This window comes from Falco cherrug, chromosome 1 (genome assembly GCF_023634085.1).
Source record: "Falco cherrug isolate bFalChe1 chromosome 1, bFalChe1.pri, whole genome shotgun sequence".
NCBI lineage: Eukaryota > Metazoa > Chordata > Aves > Falconiformes > Falconidae > Falco > Falco cherrug.
In genome coordinates, this window is record NC_073697.1 from 95,726,945 (window position 1) to 95,743,959 (window position 17,015).

A 17,015-nucleotide genomic window follows, 5' to 3' on the forward strand; every position below is an offset into this window, starting at 1 on the left:
GTGCTTGCAGGCTTCCCAAAGGCTGCTGCACCAAAGCCTTCCCAGCCCTGGGACAGGTAACAAGTGTTCAGAGAGCGGTGGCTTTGCTGATCAAGGTTTTGCTTCCCCTTACGCTCCTGAAAATGCAGAACAAGCCCACTGACAGCTCTTGGACACCTGGAGTTTCTGCTTACACGCAGCATTTGAAAACGTGGTCCACTGTGGAGGTAGCTGCCACGTGTGCTGATTTATTTGTTTCTATTCTCACCTCCTCCTTGCTGCTCACTGCTCGTGAGCCTGGCAGGTTTTCAGGAGCCAAGCTCCTCTTACATAACGTTGTGGCAAATCGGTAGGACAGGATTCGGAGGGATCTGTGGCTGGAATCACCCTTGATCCCTGCATTCCCTTCTGGTTTGTCCTCACAGCTTGGGCATGCCATTGTGAGCTGCTGCTTTGCCCTGGGGCATCCTTTGCCTTGGGCATCCCTCTGGACCAGGGGTGATGTGGAGGATAAGGTCTCTAACCCTGCCGCTCTGCTGTCTACCACTGCTGGTCGTGTTTGCTCAAGTGACCAAGCTCTCCCTCCCTGTGGCCCTGGGCAGATCCCTCTCTGGAGCAGAAGGTTTTGGAATTGCCCACGATGGAGAAAAAAAAAAGGTGTCTGAAGCCGACTTCAGGAGACTGCAGGGAGAGTTTCAGAGAGCAGCAAAGGGAAGCAAGAACGGGTAAAATGTGGGTTTCTGCTTGCTGTGGACATGCAGCCAGGGAGATGCTGGAGCACATGCTTCAGGGCTGGCTGTGGGACACGGAAACCACTTGGGTCTGTTTCGCGTGGGCTCCCAGTGCTGCCCATGGGGTGGGTGGGGGTGCCCCGGCCGCCCCCTTGGTGACAGTCACAATGGAGACCCCATCCATGCTGCGGTGGGACCTGGCAACGGGGCCAGTGCCTGTTCCACAGAGCCTGGGGCAGGGAGCAGGGCTGGCTCCCTGCCAGGCTCTCCTCTCTCCTGCACTTCCCGTGGGAGGCAGGGGGCTGCTCTTTGGGAATATCTGACTGCCACCGTGGTCCCATCCCCTGGCTGGAGAGGAACCGCAGCACCCTGCGGTGGGGTGAGCAGCGCTGGGGGCAAGAGGGGAGCCCGGGGGGCTGCAGCAGGGCTGGGGGGGACCAGCGGTGGGGGTGAGGGCTGCGTGGTCAGCCCCAGCGCCTTCCCTGCCTGCGGCGGGACAGGGGCTGAATCCAGGCGATATCCCCCACTTACGCTCCCCGGGGGCTCTGCCCGCCGGCATGGGGGGCCTTGGCCTCGCCGGGATTTCTGTGGAAACCCAGGTACTGGACAGGGTGGAACAGCTCAAACCATCTGTTCTTCCCCTACTTATAAACTCAACAGGAGGAGTGTGTTTTGCGATGACATCACTACGGATGCTCTCCTTTTATTCATCGCGCAGCCGTCTGTGATGGTTTCCTCATGTGCCAAACACACGAGCGGGTGCTGAGGGACGGGCAGGGGGACACAAACACCCCCTTAACCAGCGTTTCATTTCTCCCCTTGGGAAGCAGGTCTGTCCCCGCAGAGGCTCCATCATCCCCTTCCCGAGGCGTCTGCAGAGCAACCAGCAGAGTTAGCTGGAAGAAACGATGGACTCCAAGGTATAAAGTGAAGCACAAACCCAAGGTGAACTTCTCTGCAGGTGCAGGTCTGCCACGGGGACCTCCCCTGCAGAAATAAACGTGGCGGTGCGGTCAGCCGGGCAGGCGGTGGGGAGCCAGGCTTGCTTTGGCCAGCAGTGTTGGGTGGTGGGGGGACTAATTCTGCAGCCCTCCTGTGCTGGGCACGAAGCTGTGAGGCGGCTCGGCAGCTCTCATGGAGTTGGTTTGGATGACTCAGTGTTTTGGGTGGTCAGGCATATTGTGACGTCATGAATACTGGGTGGCAGCGAAGAGCTGAAGGTGGTGACAAACGGCTGGAGGTGGTGGTGCCATCCACCCGCTCCCCAGTGTCCAGCTCTGCTGTCTACCGCTGCTGGTCGTGTTTGCTCAAGTGACCAAGCTCTCCCTCCCTGTGGCAGTGGGGAGAGCCCTCTCTGGAGCAGAAGGTTTTGGACGTGCCCGCGATGGAGAAAAAAAAGGTGTCTGAAGCTGAGTTCAGGAGACTGCAGAGAGAGTTTCAGAGAGCAGCGGAGAAGAGGAAATCTTACGGTGCCAACGTGAGGCAGCAAATGCAGGCTCAGGAGTGAGTGCAGCTTTGTGTTTGGAAAGTTCCTCCATGCCGAGATCTGGGGACCCCGGTGCTGAAGTGAGGAGGGGTGAGGACTTGCTCCGGTATTGCAGGTGGGATGTGCTAAAGGTCATTTGTTGTCGTTGTGTTTTTACAGAAAAGAAATAGCGTCGCTGACTCAAGAACGCAAAGTGGTGTTATTAACGCCGAGCCAGATCCCATCCCCAAGAAATAGGATGCGGGATGAGAGGAATTGTACGGGGCTCCAAGGCCTTTTGCAGACCAAATATCAGTGTGATTCCCTGATTAAAGACAGAAAAGCCCTGTTAGCGGAGCTGGACAAGGAGGTAAGAGCATCTGGAGCGTTCCCTGGCTGAGCACGGTAGAGCAGTGCAGAGTCACAGAGTCAACCCTATGTAAAACGCACTTGGTTCAGGCTTTGGAATATAATGCTGCCTCCTGGCAAAAACCACAAGACAATGCCAAGCGGGCAGAGCCAGGCTCCCATTCAAGTCAGCACTGGCTGGAAACGTAAGGTCTGACTCTCAACCACCTTCTTGTCCCACGGGTCTCTGCAGCTGCTCTTTGACGGCACGCGCCTGCCTGGGGTCACACAACATCCCTCTGCTTGTCCCTTGAGGGTTTTTTTTTTTCCTCATGTAAAAAAAAAAAAGACAAAACTGGAACAGTCAGTTGTGCTGCCTGAGACATGGGAAATAGAGGAGCAGCAACATCTAAGGGATGTCCCATCACTTCTCCTGAGGACAGTCTGGTTGGGTTTGGTCAGTGGTGGGGTGGCATGCCCAGGGCAACCCAGGGCTACAGAAGTGACAGGTCCCTGCAGCTTTCTGCTCTGGACAAGCCACCCATGACGGAAGCCAGGGAACATGCTCAGGTGGTTTGCAGGTGCTAGATGTGCTGTAGAGTTTTCCGCAACAGGGTTAGCTTTCAATCAGGGATCTCTTGGCTGAGTCATACCTCTCCCACCTGCCCCCGGCTTCGTTGTTCTCCAACTACTTCGCTCTTCTCATGGATTTATTTCCTCTGGCAGCTGCCCACTTCTGACAAAAGTTTTCCTCCACTCATTCCCAGGGAGTGCTGCGCAGACCCCTGTCTGGCCAGCACTCTACCCCTACCAAAAAGCCACCCTCCTTGCCTCTTCTGCTCGGCACAGAGTGCTGCTGTGCCGCCTTCAGCACCTGCTGAATTTCCCTCCAGAGGCAGCTGCGTTTCCTTTGCCACACGAAAATAAACCCATTCCTAGTTACAGCGTATGTTTCTTGAGTGTGCAGGGTGGGATCCCTTGGGATTAAAGCTGCCGCTGTAACTGTGAGCTCCTTAATGACATGGTTGCTGTAGTTCAGGTCAACAGGGTATTTTCTTTGGCTAAGTGTCCTGCCAAGAGTCCAGAACGTAGGGGTGGAGATTATACTGACTTTTTTTTCCCCTCTCTTTCTTTTTTCTAACCTGTACGTGCAGATACTAGAGCTGGAAAAAAAGATGGCGAGGCAAAACCGGGCGGCAGTGAAGGCGAAGCAAGCAAACAGTAGCAAACAGCTGCAAAAGCAGATTGAGACACTGGAGCTGCATCTAAACAACGTAAGCAAACATTTTGCAGACCTCCGGAGACCATGTGTGGGGCCACACTGGGGCCTGTGTGCAACCCCCTTTTTGGCCAGGACCAAGTGTAATGCTGCAGATGCATTTGGTTGAGACAAACAGCATAAAGGAGGAGCTGGCTCGTTCCTCTGGCCTGCTTGCTCCCAGAGTATCTCAAAGGCTCCTTCAAGCTTGGTGAGCCAAATGCAGCACTTGGGCCATGCCAAGAAGCCTGAAGGTCTGCACCTGTTTAGTGATAAACCTGAGCTGCCTGCAGCCACCTTGCCTTGGACACCACCAGCTCCTGGTCTGTGCCATGATCAGCCTAGCCTGCTGTTACCTCCCCTGTCTTGGGGAGGGGGATAGTACAGGAGCAACTTCAGAGAAGAGATTTGTCCCAGCCGTGGTCAAGGTCTTTCAGCAGAAACCTGACGCCCCCAAGTCCCGCACCAGCTTCAAACCTTTTGCTTGCCTCTCCCCAGGTCACCGTCCATTTCCATACCATCCTGTCCAGAAACAAAGAGCTCCGAGAAGAGATTGAAAAGCTGCAAATCCAGAAAGCTCTTTTGGGCAAGCTCTCCTTGAAGCTCCATAAGAAGCTGGCTCAGCAGAGGAGAAGGATGAACACTGCCGCTGAGCAGTGCACACAAGGCTACAAGCAGCGGTACGTGGCCTTGTGAACCCTCTGTGGCAAACTTGGCGCTGGTGGGCAATGCCAGCGACGGGTGTCGATGTAAAGAGAGGCCATCTGCAACTTCAGAGAGAGGATGCACCCGCTGTTGTCTAGAGCTGGGTGCTAAGGCTTTGGTGCTTGGTCAGTGCAGGGAGACCGGTACCTCCAGGGGGGTTTACTCCGCCTATGCCAGATGTTTCTCAGGATGTGGTGAACTGCCCTATGGAGCAGCCTCTTTCCCCCCCGAGTCCCATCTCCGCCTGCATGGGAGGGTGCAGCAGACCTGGAGCAGAGACCAGCCAGCTCCAGGCAAAGTGAGCTTGGCTGCCACAGCTGGGTGCTGTGTCCGAGTACAAACCCCCAGCCAGAGCTGTGTTAGCTGCTGCTGGCCTCGGGCTAACGCAGCTGCATCTGCATGGGAGCCGGCCAGCGTGCACAGCATCACGGGGGTTTTGCTCGGCCAGGCACAGAGATGCATGGGAATGGGCAGGACTACAAATCCTTATACCTTCCCGTGGTGTAACCTGCTGCTCTCTGTGCTCAGGATGGGGGCTCTGGCAAGGATTGCAGCCTTGAACAAAAGACACATAGAAGACACAGTCCAGCGCAATGTTGAGCTGCAGGAGCAGAAGCGTGCCCTAGAAAAGGAGAACAAACTGAAAAACTTCATGCTGACCAAGTGCAGAGATCGCTCGGAATTGGAGGAAGTGGCCAAAAAGAGAAAAGGTACCAGATGAGAGAGAATACCTGCAACTGGTAGCACAAGCCAGGAGTTGGCAGAGTTGCCCAAGGGGGTTGCGTATAGAAGCTTATGGCTCTGCACCCCAAAGGCGGGACCTCTCCCCATAGCTCTGCACCCCAAAGGCGGGACCTGTCCCCTGCCTGCAGGCTCCTTCACCCAGCCTTCAGCCTACAAGTGGAAAGGATGAAGAGTGATAACCAAGTGAAAGCACCCAGCATCATGTGTCTTGGGGTGCCCTTGGGGCAGAGGGAGGGGTGGGGAGGCAGGGAGCTGCCCCTATGGCTCCTTTTGTCCTCTTGGGGAAGGATCCCACCGTGTTTGCCCCGTTCCCATGAGGACAGGGAGCTCCCTGCTTAGTTTTGGGTGAAATAAAGACACTCTCTGCCCCTCTGGCCCCAGGCCCCACGCCAAACCTCAGGGCACCTGCAGGGAAAGGCTCTGCAAAGGGAGCCCTGCAGGGACACCGCACAGCCAGGCCTCTTTTTCCATCTCTCCCTCAGCCCTGAAGGCAGCCCAGTGGGCCAAGCAGAGCCAAATGGAGAGCTTCGAGAGCCAGGAGGTGGCTTACAGGCGCCTGCTGGAGCTGGCAGAGGACGGGAACTTTGACCGCCTGGTGGATAACTTGATCGAAAAGGAGGGGAAGAACTTTGCCTCCTTCATCTACATCACTGAGCTGAAGAACGAGATGGAGAAGATGAAGCAGAGGATCAAGGATGTCCAGGTCTCTTCCAAGCTCTTCATGTCTGCCCTTTCTCAGCTGGTGCTTTGGGGCTGGCGTGGGTTTTTTTCCTCTCCCATGTGTCCGGCCTCGCTGCTCACAGCGGAGCCCAGCTCACAGCCTGCCACACGGGTGGGATTAGGGGAATGCAAAGCGGTAGCCCAAAATAGAACTCCCACAGACAGAAGGCTGTGTTCTCAGAGCTAAAAGTGTCTCAGTGCTGCCACCGTGTACCCAGCAGTATGCAGGAGGGCCAAGAGCTGCCTCAGCCTTGAGTGGGGCTGGCTGGAGTGAGAAGGGGGGTCATGACTTGTCCTCCTGCCCTGGGGACAGTGGTCCCCAGAGGGGTCAAGTGGGATGTCCCTGCTCCCAGGGTGGAGGGATGGTCCCCAGCCTCTCTTGGGCACATCTGGTGAGCATTCAGCCAGTATGCCCTCCATGTGCTTGTGTTTACACAGGACGAAATTACAACCCTTATGATGGACCGGGAGGACGCAGAGACGGGCAACTTCCATGTCCTGCAGGAGCTGGAGGTATGGCAGCCGGGATTTCCCTCTGCCAGGGCAGCAGAAGCCTGTGTGTCCCGGCATGTGTCCTAGCGAGTGTGGTCCCGTCAACACCGCTCTGGGCAACGGCTGGAGAGGCATGGGCAGAAAAGGGCCCTGCATTGGCTTTGGCAGCCCTGTCTCCCAGTGCATGAGGAGAGGGTGACTGCAGGGCTTCTGCCAGCCCTGGTTCTCTGGCACCTGGGGCCTGGGCTGTGGCATGGGGAGCTTGGGATCCCCTTCACAGAGCCTTTCCCCTGCAGGGATGGGAGCATCCCACAGCCCCTCCTGGGCCGCCTCCAGTGTCCGGACTGGACTTGGCCAGGACTTGGGGGTGGGGGGGCGCGAGCAGGGGGCTGTTGTGACACCTGGCAAAACCTTTGCGGATAGGAAAAACTAGCGGAAACCACGAGGGAAGCCAACTGGTGCGAAGAGAGATGCAAAGAGAGCAGCAGAGTCCTGGGCCAGATCAAATGTGGCGTGGAGGCCCTTTTGGAAGTAATCGGTGGCGATGCTACGAAGACAACGGAGCAGCTTGGAGAAAATGGGCAGATCACGGATGGGAATCTGACGCGGATTTTAGGTGGGTCAGGGCTGCCCGCCTTCGCTTGCCACATGGCCCAGACCTTGTCTGTCCACCCCCTGCTTGCCCCGTGTTTAGATTGAGCTGGTTTCCTGCCCCCACCCCGTCATGCACGGGTGTCCCTAATGGGAATTTGCGATGCCAAATCCCCAGGAAATTCAGGAGCCAACCGGGACGTAGAACCACCCCGGTGGACCCCCCAGGCCCCCATGTTGGCTCTGGGTGTGGGACCCAGCCTTGACCCCTCGCCCCTGGGGAGCCTGACGGCACTGCCTGGGGGGAATCCATGGGTCCTGTGCCCAGCAGACCGCCGGGGCGGCGTTTGGGCAGGGCCCGGTGGAGGGGCCCTGTGGGACAGCATTCCCTCCCACCCAGGTCTCGTGGAGAAGGAGACCAACGAGCTCCTGCTGATGGAGAGCGTCCTGCGCTACACGCGGGCTGAGGGCTCGCAGCCGGCCCAGCCCTTCGCCAGCCCGCTCCTGGGCACCACCAGCCTCCCGTGGGTGATGGATCGGGCCCGGCTCTGCCCGCCGCCCCCCGCCCTGGACAGCACCCCCGCCGACATCGCCGCCTGTGAGTGAGGTGGGAGGGAGGGGCTACGGCCAGGCAGACAGCCAATCCACAACCCCCTCATGGCCGCCTGGCCAATCCCCCGCTGCCACCTCTCCTCCCCAGCCAATCCCCACCGGCCTGTCCCACCCCACCACATCTATAAGGCCTGTGCCGGCAGACACGGGTGTCCTTTTCTTGGGCAGGGGAGGTGCCGCTGGGCCACGGGCAGCTGCACCAGCTGGTCCTCCAGAGCTGCGAGAAGGAGCTGGGCCACGCTGCCGCTGCCGCCAAGAAGGGGAGCAAGAGCCTCAAGGAGTGAGAGCCCGGCACGGAGGGATGAAATAAACAGTTCCGCTCCTCAGCTGCCCCTCTGCTTCTGCGCCCTGGACATCCTTCCATCTCCCAACACCTTCTGCGGGCTTCAAAAGCTTGCCGGCTGATATTTCGGCACGGCTTGGCCCACTGCTGACAGCAGCCATGGCCGGGGGTGGGAACAGCTGCTCTCCGGCGGGGGGGCCGTTGCCGTTGCTCAACGCCACGCGCTTCCCGCAGCTGGGCATCGCGGGAGTGGTGCACCGGGGACATGGTGACCACAGTCCCTGCCCTGCACCATGCCTGCCCGAGGGGCTTGGTGAGGCCACGGGGGGATGCAGAGCGGGCTCACGGGGCTTTGCCTGCTAAGCTGGGAGAAGCCGGCAGCTCTCTGCTGCCTGAAGGAAAGCTGAGCTCAGCGCTGGTCCTGGGCTGGTGGGACCAGGTGGCTGCTAGCCAGCAGCCCTGCGTGAAACAGCCTGTTTGGGTCTGGGAGCTGGGCCACGCTGGGAACCGAGGAGGCAAGGGGAGGAGAGGGCACGCGAGGGTGATGTGCACGGGCCGGGAGGCTGGGGCAGGGGGGTCTGGGAGGGCGCGGGGGCTCCCGCCGGGCACAGCCGCACTGCGCAGACACACTAGAAACTGGAGCTTTGGCCCTATTTCTGCTGAGGGTGAAGAGAAGCGAACCAGAGAGGAGGGATCTGCAGTATGAGACAGTCAGGGCCACCGAGACAGTGACAGCTTCATCCCTGGAGAGGTGGGGGTTATTATCCCACGGAGCTGTTGATCATGCAGGAATGGGATGAAAATCCCTGGGAGCTTCCCCCAGCCCCGCTGGGAGCCTCAGGCTTCAGTGCCTTCCCAGCATCGCTCTGCCCTCGGTTGTGATTTTTCTTACCTAGTGCCACATTCTGCTTTCTGCCATGAAAATCATTTCCAAGTAAATGCATCCTCAGAGCCTGTCCGTCTGGCTGTGAATTAGCCTGGAACTGGATGGCTGGCTTGTTAGCTCATCAGAGTCTCCGGGATAACGGCAAAGCACAACCTCAGGAGCAATGTGCTGGCTGGGGATTTTGCTCATCGCCTTGAACTGGCCACACCCTGCAACCTGGGCCGCAGATGCCCTTTGCTCACCTTCAGCACCTCCTCTGTTCCCCTTCACCCCAGAGCTGAGTAAGCAACACCAGGTCTACAAAACACAGCCCTGCTGCAGCCTCCAGCGCTGTCTCGTGCTTCTGCCCTCCAGGGATCTCTGGGTTTGCCGAGTCCCTGGGAAGGAGCTGGCCACGCACTCCAGCTTATGAGGAAGGGATTATCACAGCTCTTGTGACTCAGCCCGTGGCTCCCGTGTGCTTCCCTGCACGGAAGGGAGAGAAGCAGGCAGGAATCCTCAGTTTGTCCCCTCTACCGGGCTGCCAAAGAGTCTCTGTCCCCAGGGACATTCCTGGGGCAGGGGGTTCTGGGAGGGCGCGGGGGCTCCCGCCGGGCACAGCCACACTGCGCAGACACACCACGCCAGCCCAAGCACCGCTCACACCAGCGGCTGGGTTTCCTCTTGCCAAGGGCAGTTTAATGTGGATGCCATTGACGCATTCCCCAAGGGGAGAGGTAAAGGGTCCCCCCGCCCCCCGTGCACCCCAGACAGAGGTGATCCTGCCAGCCCCAGTGCCGAGCGTGGGCTAGTCCTCTTCACCGTGCGTAATGATGTGGACAAGGTTTTTGTAGTCCAGGTTGCCAGAAATGTCCGGAGGGAAGGCTGCGAACATCTGATCGACCTGCCGGGAAACAAACGGGTTGAAAAGGCAGCGCAGAAGGGCTTTGTGGCTGGGGGTCTGTCGGGGTGGAGGGCACAGGAGGCTGGCGGAGGGTGGGAAGGAGCTCGTACCTCTTCCTGGGAAAACCTCTCGCCCTGCGTCATCAGCATTTCTTTGATGCTGCAAACAAGAGCACGGTGAGCACCAGGGAGGCCTCGGTGAGGACACCCCCCTGCCCCCCGTCGAGGCACCCCTTACTCACTAGGCAGATTTCAGGCCTTTCCCCTCTGGATCGAACACCTTGAATGCATTCAGGATTGTCTCCTCCGGGTCAGCACCTGCGGGTGACATGGCCACAGCCGTTGGAGGTGGCGGTGGAGGAAGCCAGCTGCAGCCTCCTGCTTCTCCCAGCCTTTGGGGAGAAGGTGAGGGCCAGGCTGGGAAGTGGGGGGCCCACAGGAATGCTGACCCTGCAGCTGGGACCTCGACCGTGGGTGGTGGCATGTAGAGGAGCAGACATAGGGCCATGGTGTGCCCACAGAGCAGGCGGTGTCACCACCGCCCTGGCGTCCGGCAGCTATCTAATCTTTTGGGTGTATTTATAGAGCTCCAGGCACAGACTCGTGGGGCCTCGTAGCCTTCTGCAGATCTGCCGGGGGGCTGCGTGCCTTGGCTTGTGTAAGTGATACAGGGTGCAGCTGGATGGGCCCCTTGGGTCAAACCCATGCTGTAGGTAGGGCCCTTGCCAGGGTGGCACTTGGTGGCACCGTTGCTGTCAGCAGGCTCAGAGGCACTGCAAGATCTCCTGGCCCCTTTTTTCTGGAGGGACAGCAGCAGCACAGCCTGTTGGTTTTTTTAAACGGCTGTGGAAACTGAGGCATGGGGACCTGCTCCTCCCCCGCAAGCGGCTGGGGAGACATGGGATGAGATCCAGCTCTCTGCATGGGCAGCCCCAGCCCTGCCTTTGGGACTGTTGGTATGGCAGGTTGGCACGAGTTTTGGGGTGCAGGGACCTGCCTGGGGACAGCTGCTCAGGGTACATGGCGCTGAGTTTGTCCTAGCTGTGGTGCCTTGGGATGGGGAGGCGGGGGTAGTGCCCAAGGCCACGATTTGGAGGACAAAGACTGGAGCTCTTGGGGAGAGGGGTTCTTGCTGGTTATAGTCCCAACAAAGCCTCTGTCTCTGGGGGGGGGTCCCTGTGTTGCAACTGGGAGAAGGTGGCACTAAAGGGTGTGGGAGGGGTGGGTGAGGGAGATCATTTCACAGGTATCCCCGGGTTGTCCCTAGGTGTCACCTCTTGGCCGTGGCGTGGGAGGCATCTTTGCTCTGACCCACTCCCCAAGCTCTGCACACCGCAGCATGGCAGTCGGTGCCACCTGCCTTTCCTTGAGCAGCTCCCATCTGAGGCCTCCAAGGAGTCTCTGATGGGTCTCGCCTGGAATGGTGATGGAGATCCTGGGAGCTGGGTGGCCTCCCCACGTGGGACGGGATATTAGTGATGGTGTGGGTGCCCACCAACCCCGCCAGCTTCCCGGGTGCCCCCTCACCTTTCAGTTTCTCTCCAAACATGGTGAGGAACACAGTGAAGTTGATGGGGCCGGGTGCCTCCTTGATCATCTCATCGATCTCCTCGTTTTTCACATTCAGGCGTCCTAGGGGAGAGCAGCGTTGGGCGACTTGTGTGTCCACGTCCTGCTGCAAATTCATGCAGACCTCTGCGCTCCGCTCTACATACTGGGGGCTAGAAGACACAGCACAGGAGCCTTCCCCTGGAGGATTTTGCCCCCAGCCGAGGGAAGCGGCACAGCCCTGGGGAGCCACTTTTGATAAGGAATGGCAGTAGCAGAAGCGATGATGGGAGAATCAACGTGCTGGCTGAGGGTGGGTGGGCTGGACATGTCCAGCTCTGGTTTCTCGGGCTGCAGGATCACAGCAAAGAAGGCTGCAAAGGACTGAGCTGTGCCGCTTCCCTCCTGCACGGCCCCATGGATCAGCCTCCTTCAGCCCTCCTCAGAAGCTGTTTTGGGTCAAACCCACCAGCACTGTGGTTCCCCCTGGCCCCCAGTGCCAGAAACGAACAGGACTGAATGCCTGCGTCCTCTTCCCTGAGCTTGGGGTGTCTTTGGGACTCCCCAGCCCCATCGCTGCTTCGTGCTGACCTCCACGACGGGAGAGCCAAGGTTGCAACTTCAGAGCTTCCTACAAACCCCGTCAATCCCTGTAACGCCCGTACACCCAGGGATGCTGTGGGACGGGCACAGCCAGGCAGGGAGCATTTGGCTGTGTGACCCAGGAGCTGGCTCTCTCTGGTACCTACGGGATAAACCACCCGCTGCTGCAGGAGCTGCTCCGAGTCACCCGGCGTGGGATCTCACTCCCTAACAGAACTGGGTTTGGATCAGGCAGTTTCCAGCAAAACAGGAGATCCAGTTAACTGCCGGGGCTTGGCTAAAGGGGGGCTCACAGCTGGTTTCTCACTTAGTAAGTCTAACGTTGTTGAAGCTCCTGGGGAAGGTCCTAAAAGGGGGCTCACCGAGTGCAGCAAACGTGTCTCTCAGATCTGCCTTGTTGACGAAGCCACCCCGGTTCTGATCCATGATGTTTTAAAGCTGGTGCCGGTGGCCACCCTGTCCCTGGAGTTCACGCCAAGGGGGCTTGTGGGGTTGGCCCATGTGTCCCAGTGCTGGCTGGTGGCCGGAGGCCATCTCCTCTGCCACAGACGGCTTCTGTGCCCTCAGCCACGTCCCTGCACCTCAGGCTGCCATTGCAGGGGGGCTTGGGGGCATCCTTCCCTTTCCTTGCACTCCCTCCCTGCATCCCCCTTCTGCTGGCAGCATCTTTGGGAGCTCTGGGAGGGTTTTATCCATCTCTCCTTCGTGTTCAGAAGGTTTGCATGTTTAACAGCTTGTTCCAAACAGACTTAATTTAGCATCTTTGCCTGATTGAGCTCCATTTTCACTCGGACTGCGGCAATAACCAGGAGGATCTGCCCAGCTCAGGGGTCTGGGGAAGAGCTGCCACCCACAAAACCAGGGGCCGGCTGGGCTGGGGACAAGGCAGGTCACGGGGACGAGGATGGAGAATACCCCCATCCCTGGGCTGTGGCCTGTCCCAGGGATGTGCCCCGTGCTGGGCGCGGGATGTGGCCCCAGGACGATGCAGCTGTGCTGGCCTCCCGAGCCAGAAATAGCAGTGTTATCTGCCATGCGCACGCCCAGACGCACCGCAGTCGAGATAATTTGGGCAAAGCAGTCAAAAAGGCAAATTAATTAAAGCGCATGTGCTAATTGTAGGGGGCATGTGCCTGAAAATAAGTAGCCGTGGCAGAAGCGTGGCCGGTGGGGGGACCCAGGCACCCGGGGGCACCGAGGGCTGAGGCCAGGCACAGCTCAGTGCACGCGCTGCGGGAGCTGCGGTGGGCACCGAGGGGAGGCGGAGGGGCGCTGTGCCCCCCGAGGCGGCTCAGCCTGCGCTCCTGTGCCCCCCTGCGCCCCCCTGTCCCTTAGTGTCCCGCTCGGGTGCCGCCCCAGCCCCCGCAGTGCCCCCCGTGCGCCCCCGCCCCGGCCCGCTGGGACGCGCTGCAGCGCGGCGGCCGCCGCCAGGTGGCGCCATTGTAGCGGGCGCGGTGCGGGCGCTGCCTGGTCCCTGGGCGCTGGCGGGTCAGGGAGAGGGGAGGGGGCAGGCGGAGATGGGAGGGCAGGGAGAGGGGAGGGGGCAAAGGGGAGATGGGAGGGCAGAGGGAGATGGGAGGGCAGGGAGAAGGGAGGGGGCAGGGCGAAAGAGGGAAGGGCAGGGAGAGGGAGGGGGCAGGGGGTGATGGGGGAGCAGGGAGAGGGGAGGGGGCAGGGGGAGAGAGGGCAGGGCAGGGAGATGTGATGGGGCAGGGGGAGAGGGAGGGCAGGGAGAGGGGAAATGAGAAGGCAGGGAGAGGGGAGAGGAGAAGGCGTCGACGGGAGAAGGCAGGGAGAGGGGTGAGGGCAGGAAGAAATTTGGGGAGAGGGGAGAAGGCATGGAGAGGGGCAGGGAGAAAGGGGCAGGGGGAGAGGGCAGTGTGGGGGGCGAGGGCAGGGAGAGGGGCAGGGGAAGAGGGATGAGGGGAGAGGGCAGGGAATGGGAGGGACAGAAGGGAAAGGAGCAGAAGGGGGAGGTGCAGGGAGGAGCGAGACAGGGAGAAGGGTAGGAGGGAGAGGGCAGGCTGCCATGAAGTTACAGCAGCCGCGGTGATGGGCTGCCGTGCTGTGCAACACTTCAAACCATTTGGGAGAGCACGGCACAGAGGCTGGAACAGCTGGTGCCCCGCTACGGAGCATGGCTCCTGCCTCCCTGGGCCAGGCAGAGCCGGGCATCGCTGGCATCGCTGGGCTGACCCTGGCCTCTCGGCTGCAGGAGGCAGAGACCCTGCTGCAGGGGGCACGGGGTAGGCAGGGGAGCCCCTGCCAGGGTCTTCCAGACCCCAGGACCCAGCTCCGCTTGGTGACAGCTGACAGGGCCATGCTGCTTCATGGGATGGGAGCAGGGCTCCGGCAGTGGCCCTCTGGGTCCCCATGAGGGTCTTTCTGCTCTGTGCCCCGGGCTGAAGCTGGGCCCCAGCTCCTGGCCAGCCCCAGGACCTGATGGCGCTGCTGTCCCTTGGTGTGGCGCCTGCCATCCCCCTGCCCATCCTTGGGATAAGGCTCACCGTCACCGTCACCGCTGGCCCGTCACCGCTGGCCTGCGCCAGCATCACCCCTCGGCCACCTACCGGGGCCAGATCACCGCACAAAGGACCTACCATGTGGATCGCAGATGTCAGGAAGGAGAGAATAAATGCCTGAAATGGGAGTATGCTGAAATCCTTTTCTTTTTTTTTGTTTAAAGTACACAGAAAAGCCCCTTCCATATTTTAATGAAAAGCCTTTCAGAAGAGGAGGCAAGAGGCTGCCATTTACAACGGGCTATTGTCAGGCGCACAAAGCAAACCCTTCTGGAGACAAACTGATTTATTAACCCGCACCTCGCAGCCCTCCCCCAGGCGGGCGAGCCCTTAGGGTCGGTGGGCGGTGGGGCCGGGCTCCCCCTGCTCCCCCGGGGTTCCCCGGGGTCCAGAGGGACGCTGCCCAAGGGGACACGGGGACACAGGGGGAGCAGGGATGGAGGGTGCTGCCCTGCACCTCTCCATCCCTCTGTGTGGCACAGGGCACAGCCCCTCTCCTCTTCCTTACGGCTCCCATCGATTTAATAGTGATTTGGCCAAACAGAAACATTCCTCCAAAGCCCACAATTTAATTTGCTCACCAAAGATGCCGTTAGTTCTATTTCTGATTTACGAGCCGGCTCCCCTGTTCCCTCAGCAGCAGAGTGGGGCAGTGATGTATGGGCATAAGATCAGCTTTGTGGGTGCGGGGAGAAGGTCCCCTTGGTGCGACCTGTCTCTGATGGTGCCCAACAGCAGATACCTGGAACATCTTGGTCATGAACAGATTGAGCCATCCCCAAGGGGAGGACACCTTGACACCTTGGCATCAAACAGCAGAAACCAACTCTCACCTCAGCTAAGAGCATCCATCCCACCTGGGTTTATTGACCCACCTGTAACCACCCACCACCACCACCACCACCACCAGCAGCACCACCAGCACCACCCCCCAACCCCAACCCCAAGCCCAAGCCCAAGCCTCACCCCCCCACCCCGCCCTGTGCAGGGCCCTGAGAGAGGGATGGAGGGATGGAAATGAATTCCCCTGGAGGGATCCCCGCCTTGCACAGCTGGTGCTCTCACTGCTGGCTAATTGCAGCCTCATTAAGCCAAAGGTGAGACACTTGCCTGGCACCACCAGCAGACCCAACCTCATTACAAATCTCAGTGCCTTCCAGGGGGCTCAGGTTTTCTGGTTTTTGTGGTTGTGGGGGCTGAGAGAGGATCTATTTATTTCCAGAGCAAAGCTGGGTGCTTGACTTGGGTGCACTCCAGCAGGGACAGTGCAGAGGCTGGTGATGGTTGGGGTCTTGGTGCATCCATGGAGTTTGCTGTTGATGCCAGTGGTGCTGAGGTTTCAGCTGAGTGTTTGCAACTGCATTGGGCTTCACCAGTTCCAGGCGGGCCGGGTGCTTTTGTTGCTGCACTGTGAGCAGGACCTGCCGCGGGAGCCCACTTCTCCAGCCAGCTCTGGAGGTGGGGAAGGAGCTGGAGCGGGGGTCTTGGGAGCGTCCAGGCTCTCTCTAACACAAGCCGTCTTGGCTCTTGCAAATCCTTTCTTTGAACTTTGATTTTCTGTTCACTCGTTCTTCTGCCTGAGGCGTTTGCAATTGTGGGATTGTGAGCAGCTCTGAGTTTCTCTGACTGGAAGAGATGAGAAAGAAGAGATCATTTCCTAGCCGCTTGTGCTACAGCGTGGTACCAAGGTCACTTTGGGTGTCTGCCTTACCCTTTTGGACAGTTTTCCTGGTGCCGGTGAGCTTCAGATGGCGAGAAGGGAAGGAGCAGACCTGTCAGAAGCACCCGCAGAGCCGGGTGCGGTTTGAAGGCTACTCCTCTTCTTCAGGATCTTCTGAACTCCAGCTATACTTTTTATTGGAATTCCAAGGGTTCTGCAAAATGCAAGTAACGTCAGCAGGATGATACCTGAGCTGCCAGGTGGGGCCAAGCCCCGGGATGGGGGGGATGCTGTTCTCTCCCCAGCCATGTGCAGGGAGAGGCTCCAGTGCCACAAGAGCCACGGCAGTGAGAGGAGCCAAGAGCTTTGGGGCTGGGATGGTGGAAGACCCCGAGTGACAGCTGCAGGAGTGCTTGTCCTGGCTTTGCTGGCATCCATGTGCACGGGTAGTGGAGGCTGCCGGGATGGCTGACCATCTTCCTCCAGCCCCTCCAACTCCTCCACTGGGATCTCCACCGTGGCAAGCGGTGACGGGTAAGATGGGAGGAGCAGCACGCTGGTGAGCCAGGGGGCTACTGCGTGCTGCCCTCAGCCTCCCCGCAGCTTCAGAGGCAAAGCAGTGCCCGGGGCTGGTGAGCCTGGGCCAACGCTGCAAGGCTGCATCCCCCTCCATGGGGGGGGTGGGGGGTGGGCAGCTTGCCCCACGCTGGGCCTTGGGGACCAGAGAAGGGCTGTGGGTTTGTGTCACCACCTGGCAGGAGCCCTGGGCTCTTCCATGCGCAGAGGCGTGCACGTGTCTGCACAACAGCTTGGGGTGTTACCTGCTCCTTAGCAGGAATATTAAAACGCTGCACTTGCTTGGTCTGCAAATACCTGCTGCAAAATGTACCCGAAGGGACAGCTCAGCCCTTCTCCGCTGAAAAGCGAGTCACGGCCGGTGATGCTGGGGTCCCTCTGGTGCAAGCACGGCGGGAGGTGGGTGGGGT

The 17,015-nt window shown here is 59.5% G+C and overlaps 2 protein-coding genes across 4 annotated transcripts; one reads left to right on the top strand and one right to left on the bottom strand.

The window, feature by feature from the left end:
- The first annotated feature begins 581 nt into the window (after positions 1-581).
- LOC129735246 (coiled-coil domain-containing protein 63-like) lies at positions 582-7,971 on the top strand. 2 transcript variants are annotated; one of them, XM_055700797.1, is made up of 12 exons: positions 582-704; positions 1,541-1,630; positions 2,050-2,213; positions 2,356-2,545; positions 3,678-3,797; positions 4,280-4,461; positions 5,015-5,196; positions 5,713-5,933; positions 6,389-6,463; positions 6,866-7,058; positions 7,434-7,631; positions 7,814-7,971. In XM_055700797.1, the coding sequence occupies exons 2-12, from the start codon at positions 1,619-1,621 to the stop codon at positions 7,927-7,929; spliced, it is 1,653 nt and encodes a 550-aa protein (XP_055556772.1). In that variant the 5' UTR covers positions 582-704; positions 1,541-1,618; the 3' UTR covers positions 7,930-7,971. The 2 variants fall into 2 exon arrangements, with proteins under 2 accessions (XP_055556772.1, XP_055556771.1); XM_055700796.1 differs by lacking the exon at positions 582-704 and having other exon boundaries at positions 1,489-1,630.
- Positions 7,972-9,380: 1,409 nt separating this feature from the next.
- Positions 9,381-13,246, bottom strand: LOC129735272 (myosin regulatory light chain 2A, cardiac muscle isoform-like). 2 transcript variants are annotated; one of them, XM_055700953.1, is made up of 5 exons: positions 12,210-13,246; positions 11,224-11,328; positions 9,939-10,014; positions 9,808-9,856; positions 9,381-9,697 (listed from the first exon to the last, which is right to left on the bottom strand). In XM_055700953.1, exons 1-5 carry the CDS (start codon positions 12,271-12,273, stop codon positions 9,602-9,604), a joined length of 390 nt encoding a protein of 129 aa, XP_055556928.1. In that variant the 5' UTR covers positions 12,274-13,246; the 3' UTR covers positions 9,381-9,601. The 2 variants fall into 2 exon arrangements, with proteins under 2 accessions (XP_055556928.1, XP_055556927.1); XM_055700952.1 differs by lacking the exons at positions 11,224-11,328; positions 12,210-13,246 and having other exon boundaries at positions 9,939-11,143.
- Between the last annotated feature and the right edge of the window lie 3,769 nt (positions 13,247-17,015).